The following is a 5721-nucleotide window of genomic DNA, read 5'->3' as shown; positions in this document are numbered from 1 at the left end:
CTCTGCTGCTCCCCATCCCCTTTCATCTGCCTCCCAGAGCTCATGAAAGTTGCCAAGTCACTCCTCTTGGCTTTGGTCCCCGGTCCCCAGAGATTCACTCTCCTCCTTCCTCTGCCTGGGCCTCTGAAGGAAGCTGACCCCCTGGGGTCCTGGAATTCGAGAGTCCTTCAGAAGTGGCAGCCAGGAGCACAGGTAAATGTTCCCTGCCTCTTGCCTGCTTGTATCTCCAGGAAGCAGAAGTGACTAAGGCAAATGAAACTCTGCCAGCCAGGCCTGAGAAAAGATTGATGTATGTATTTGTTTCTTTTTTGAATTTCAACCCCCAACATATTCCAGCAAAAAAATGGGGGCAGGTTGGGCTGGGTTTCCTTCCATGGGCATCTGCTGCCAAGAAGGATGGCAGACTTGCCCCCTGCCCGGCTACCCCCGGCCCACGTCCCCCTGCCCGGCCCAGGATGGGGAAAGACGGTGGGAGACGGTAGGGGAGCTGGGAGGAGGGTTAGGGGAGTGGTGCTTTGGGGTAAGAAGTTGGGCTGAGGCTGAGGGGTGGGGGAGAGCTGCCCAAGTGTGGTCACCTTTGCTCAGTGACGGAGCCTCGAAGCTTGGCCGGGGCTGAAGGAACTACACGGGTGTGGGCGAGGCAGGCGAGGCAGGATGGCTGCGGCCGACGAGCTGGGGCAGGGCAGGGCTGGGGGCTGGCCCTCCCCCTCTAACTGATGATCTGCCGAGGTCGTCCGTAGCCTGTCATGCCGGCCTGGGAGGCCCCTCTGTTGCTGCCCATCTGTAGGCCAATGACGTGCTTGCCCTCCTGCAGCTGGCTCTCCGTGAAGTCCCTCTTATGCTCCTGGGCTTTCCTGGAAGCGGGAGACCAGGGTAAAGACCCACCAGGACTGCACAGTTTCCACCTCTGTCCTGTTTCCTCTGTCACTCCCTAGCCTGATCCGTGTCCCCATCTCACTTCTCTTGCTTCCTTAACCTAGCTCGCCCCACGGGCCAGAGACGCGGGCACGCAGCAGGGACCCGTGTGCCCCTAGCCAGACCTTCACTTTGTACCTCCCAGCCGCCTGCTGCCCCACCTCCGTTGGCTTAACCGTCAGCCCAGGCCACCTGCCATCTCACACAGAGTCACAAGCTTAGCGCACGAGGAACCCCTGGTGGTCACGTACTTCATAAACCAGTTGGGGTCTCCACGGTAGTACCCGTCATTCTTGGTCACCGCCAAGCTGCCCAGGGCCATCAGGGTCCTCTGCACTGCTGCCAGGTCTTTGCCTGTGAGAGGAAAGAAAGGGGTGAGGGGTGGACTTCAGGACCACGCACACAGGACTCCACGGCAGGGCCTGCCCCGCCTCTCAGAAAACTGGCCGAGCCGGGGGCTAAGGCTGTAGTAGATCCTACGATGCCCTTGGGAGTATGGCTGGCATTCCCTTGGCACATCCCATTCCCCACCCTGCAGACTGTTGTGGTGTGCTTGCATCATTCCTTGTCCCCTCTGCCTCAGCTTCCTGTCCGCCCCCCGCCTCCTCCACCCCTCTTCTCTCTGTACCTTCAAAGAGGTCAACAGTCTGGAACATGTCAGTCTTGGTGACCCCATAGTCCTCAGCTGCCTTCAGGAACTGAGCGACCTGCTCCATCTGCTTGAAGACCATGGAAGGAGGGTTCTCGGGCACCTTCACTGGCTTGGAGCCGTCAGGATACAGGCTGTTCACCAGCTTGCTCAGAATCTGCCAGGCATAGAATGCAGCTTGGCACTCAGCTCGGGGTGCCTGCCCCACAAGTCCAGCAGGGTGGCGAAGCCCCAGCCCCCCTTCCCAGGGCGCCACTCACCATGCCATTCTTCAGCCAGACCTGGAAGCCCAGGCGCCCGCGGTCCGGGCGCCCCACATCTGGGCCACACTGCACTAGGATCCACTCCACCAGCCGTTCCTCCAGCTCCTCGTCGTACTTCTTCTCAATTTTGGATTGTACTTCGCGGCTCATGCCATAGGAAGGACCCTTGTTGGCCATTTTGTGAGAGAGCTAAAGGAGCACCGGCCAGAGAAGGGAGAAGGTCAGAGGATCAGAAAACAGCTCTGCTTTTGCTGTGCTAGGCAGGCCTTCGAGCTTCTAGAGGGCAGAGGTGCCCATCCATCCTAGACATTGTTTACCTCCCCTGGTTTCCTCATTTTGTTTTCATGGCACTGCCCATCATCCCCTCTGTCCAGGGAGCCTCTCTGAACTTGGGGACCAGAGAAATGGGAGACCGGATCTTTGGAAGTCTAGAGCAAGGGTCAGTAAACTTACTTTGTAAGCAGTCAGACAGTAGTAGGTATTTTAGGCTTCGCAGGACATATGGTCTCTGCCATTGGAGCATGAAAGCAGACATGTAAACAAGTGAGCAGGGCTTTGATCCAATAAACCTCTATTGACCCAAACAGCAGGCTGCATTTAGCATATGAGCCAGTTTGACAACCGTGGGTCTAGAGCATTCTTTCTTTGCCAAGATTGGCCACAGGGGCACTGGAGATGCCTTCCAGAGGAGGCCACGCTGCCCCCTCCCCCAGCGCCAAGATAAAGCAGCAGGCTTCTTTGTCCAGGTAGGCGTGAGGTGGTTTGTTGGTTCTGCCTTAAGTTACAGAGCTCCCTTACTTCTCCCTCCACTGTATCCTCCAGCCCCAGAGCTGGAGCTCCAAAACTCCAGCTCTTTGCCAGGTCAGCTCGGCCTCTGGCCTGCCGCTGCCGAAGAGGCTCAAACTTACCCACCGCTGGCAAGGTCTAGGAAGCCAGCAAAACTCACCAGCCTTTGGCCAAGAAGTTGCACTTCCTCGGGTGGGCCAGGAGACAGAGAGAGAACTAATGCACCCGTGGATTTTCCCTTGTGCCCGCAGGCTCCCGCCACTGCAGTAGCTGAGTAAGGGAGGGGCCAGAGTCCTCCAGGGCTATCCCAGAGCCAAGAACCTGCCAGCCAGAAGATGGGGAGCCCCTCCCTGTGCAGACCAGCAGCAGCGGCTGCCCTGAGGGCCTGGGCTGGCACTGCTCTGGAGAGCCCCGTAATGTGGGGGGAAGGCTGCAGGAGCAGGGCCGGTGAGGTTGGCCTCTGCGCAGATGTGGCTGGTCGGGAGGAACACGACCTGGCTCCACGTGTCACCTGGGGGTGGTGCCCAGAGCTCCCTGGACGAGCCCTCTGAGAAAGGGACCAAATGAGACCAGACCCATCGCCTGGCCTCAGAGAGGTCAGAGGTCAGGAGGGAGAGAATGGTCTGAGGACGGGTGTAGTCAGCACGCTCCCTGACTCCCTCTCTTGCCAGAATCAGACCCTCTCCTCGCTCACCACCGTGGAAACAGAGTGAACATCCTCACTTGCCAGGGTCCCCGGTCAGCGGCGCTACCCTTCCTTCCCCACAGCTGACAGCTTTCCTGCATTCGAGTTCCGAGTTCCCCGTCTGGGCGCTGAGGAGGATGTTACTATCTCAGAGGGCTGTGCCTTCACCGAGTCGCTGTCCCTGACTCCCTCCCACAGCCGCCTCCTGGTGGTGACCTGGGAGAGCCAGCCCCTGACCCAGGGACAAAAACAGTGTTGTTCCCACTCTACCCTCCACTCCTTTTCCAAGCCATCCCCTGAGGGGACAGCAAAGCTTGAGACAAAGAACATGAGATGGACTCCTCTAAATTCCAGCTATTGGGCAACTCACTTCTCTTGGATTTGTAAAAGCCCCAGAGGACTGGGCCACCTCTGAGCTCACCACCCCATCTCCCCCACCAGCTGACACCAGAGAATCCAAACGCAGTCTCTGCTCTGTTTCCCTGTTGCCCAGGCCCTCCCCTCCCCGCCCTGCTATGTGTCTTACACCTGCTTCCCAACCACTGGGGGCCAAGTCAGCGGGGACCAAGGGGCTTCGGCTCATCCCTCATCCTGGCCCCGGCTCAGCCTTCCCCCCACCAGCCCAGGCAGGCAGCGTTCATCGCTGGGGTCCAGGCACCCATGACCTTCCACACCCTGCCCTCCCATCTGCCCTCCCTCCCAGACAGTGGGCCGGGTCTGCGAGGAAGAGGACGGAAGCAGAGTGCCCCCCCCCACACACCAGTTTTCAGTCTAGGAGACGCAGAGCAGACAGTGAAGGTATCAAGGCTCACGGTGACAGGGACACAAAGTTGCCGTCCCTAGATCTAGAGACAGTATTTGGATTTTGATCAGAACAGGGAGGGGGATGAGAGGCACCCCCCCCACCCCACCCCCAACTTTCTCCCTCCTGGTGAAGAGTCTGAAAGTGGAGAATCCCTAGTAATCCCTCTCAGTCCTCCGACCAAGACGTCCGAGTCCCACCTTGATGCTGCTGGGAAGAGGAGAGGGAGAGGGTTGCCAGCCAAGCCACCCAGAGGCCTTTCGAGATAAAGCCTTCTGGGATGGGACAAGCAGGACAGCCTGGCTGCGCTTTGACCCTCCTGCCCCGTGGCTCCTGTCAGCTTGCCCTCCCCCAAGAGAAAGAATGAAGTCCAGCTGTAAAGGGGCAACGTGCACCTGCTACCAGCAGGAACCCGGAAAAACTAGCAGAACCAGTGGTCTCTCCAGGACCGCTGGGCCCCCCGCGCTCTCCGAAAGAAGACACAGCCAACAGTGGCAAGCATCTGTGGATCTCTGACATGGCAGGAGGGCGGGCTTATCTCAGTTCTGGGGACAGAAGAGCAGCCCCAGTCACTGCTACCCTTTGGATAGCAACCACTGAGGGGAAGCTGCCAGACCCTTCGGGAAGGGCCCAGGGTCCCAGGCCCACCCAGGCCAACACTGCAAAGCCCTGCAGGGCCCGCCCCTCACCTCTCTGCCTGCAATGGGGTCACCTCCCATTTTCAGAGGATGGAAGGGGCCATGTGTCCAGAAAGGCAGCTCTCGTGCAGCACAGGTCCCCACACCCTGCCACGCCTGCCTGTGGCCCTCCCCGCTGCCTCAGTGGCTCCCTGGGGCTTCTCCTTTGCTGCTCAGGCCCTGGTACCCGCCCGCGGGACCCTGCTCTCCAGCACGGGTGTATTTGCACACCTTCTCGCCTCCTTGGACAGCCTCCTAGGTGGACGCCAAACAGACTCGTGTCTAACCCGACACCTCGAGCCCATCACACACCCCACAGGCGTGACGAGGGCTGAACACGGGGAGCCCCCCCTCATACCTCAGTCATCAGGGTCTTCACCATCAATCCCTCTACATTGGCCAAGTCATCCTAAACATTTCAACCAGCATGGGGCTGCCCAGTCTGAGCCTTATGGGATTCTAGCAACCTCATCCCTGCCATCAAGTAGGACCACTTCCCCATCTGGAGATCAGGAATGCAGGCTGACGGAGAGGGTAGCCTTCTCCAGCCAGGGAGTTGGAGACCAGGACCCTGGAGGGCCCTGTCCCCAGTACACCCACTGCTACTGCCCAGCCCTAGCCTACCTTCCCTCCAACCCAGGCGTGCATGAACTTACAGGGGTTCCTCGGGGCTCGCAGGAGGGAAGGAGCTCTCCGTGTCTGAACTTGGACAGACAGGATGGGGCGCTGGCTGAGTGGGGGGTTTAAAGGGCTGCTGCCGTGGTGGTGATGTCAGCCTCCCCCGCTGGTTCACCCCTTGGCCCCCTCCTTGCTAGAAGAACCCAGCCTGTTCCCCACCCCCGGCCCCCCCAGTGACTCCACACAGGCTCCATATTTGGGGAAAGACACCAAGTTGGAGCAGTCTGCCGGGGGCTGCCCGAGACATTCCCTGCATGCTTTGGAGA

General features: G+C 59.5%; 1 protein-coding gene across 1 annotated transcript; it reads right to left on the bottom strand.

Moving 5' to 3' along the window:
- Positions 1–274: 274 nt before the first annotated feature.
- TAGLN (transgelin) lies at positions 275–5568 on the bottom strand. The gene is made up of 5 exons (XM_026505691.4): positions 5434–5568; positions 1825–2016; positions 1544–1721; positions 1167–1269; positions 275–854 (listed from the first exon to the last, which is right to left on the bottom strand). The coding sequence occupies exons 2-5, from the start codon at positions 2002–2004 to the stop codon at positions 710–712; spliced, it is 606 nt and encodes a 201-aa protein (XP_026361476.1). The 5' UTR covers positions 2005–2016; positions 5434–5568; the 3' UTR covers positions 275–709.
- Between the last annotated feature and the right edge of the window lie 153 nt (positions 5569–5721).

Source organism: Ursus arctos, unplaced genomic scaffold (assembly GCF_023065955.2).
Source record: "Ursus arctos isolate Adak ecotype North America unplaced genomic scaffold, UrsArc2.0 scaffold_22, whole genome shotgun sequence".
Lineage (NCBI taxonomy): Eukaryota > Metazoa > Chordata > Mammalia > Carnivora > Ursidae > Ursus > Ursus arctos.
This window is presented reverse-complemented; position numbering and strand designations above follow the sequence as displayed.

What these genes read in the sequence shown, in the direction of transcription:
- TAGLN (XM_026505691.4), bottom strand. Translation starts at nt 2,004, where the DNA reads ATGGCCAACAAGGGTCCTTCCTATGGCATGAGCCGCGAAGTACAATCC. An exon ending in TCTGGCTGAAGAATGGCATG is followed by an intron (nt 1,722 to 1,824) that starts GTGAGTGGCGCC and finishes TATGCCTGGCAG; the next exon opens with ATTCTGAGCAAGCTGGTGAA. An exon ending in GACCCCAACTGGTTTATGAA is followed by an intron (nt 855 to 1,166) that starts GTACGTGACCAC and finishes TCCCGCTTCCAG; the next exon opens with GAAAGCCCAGGAGCATAAGA.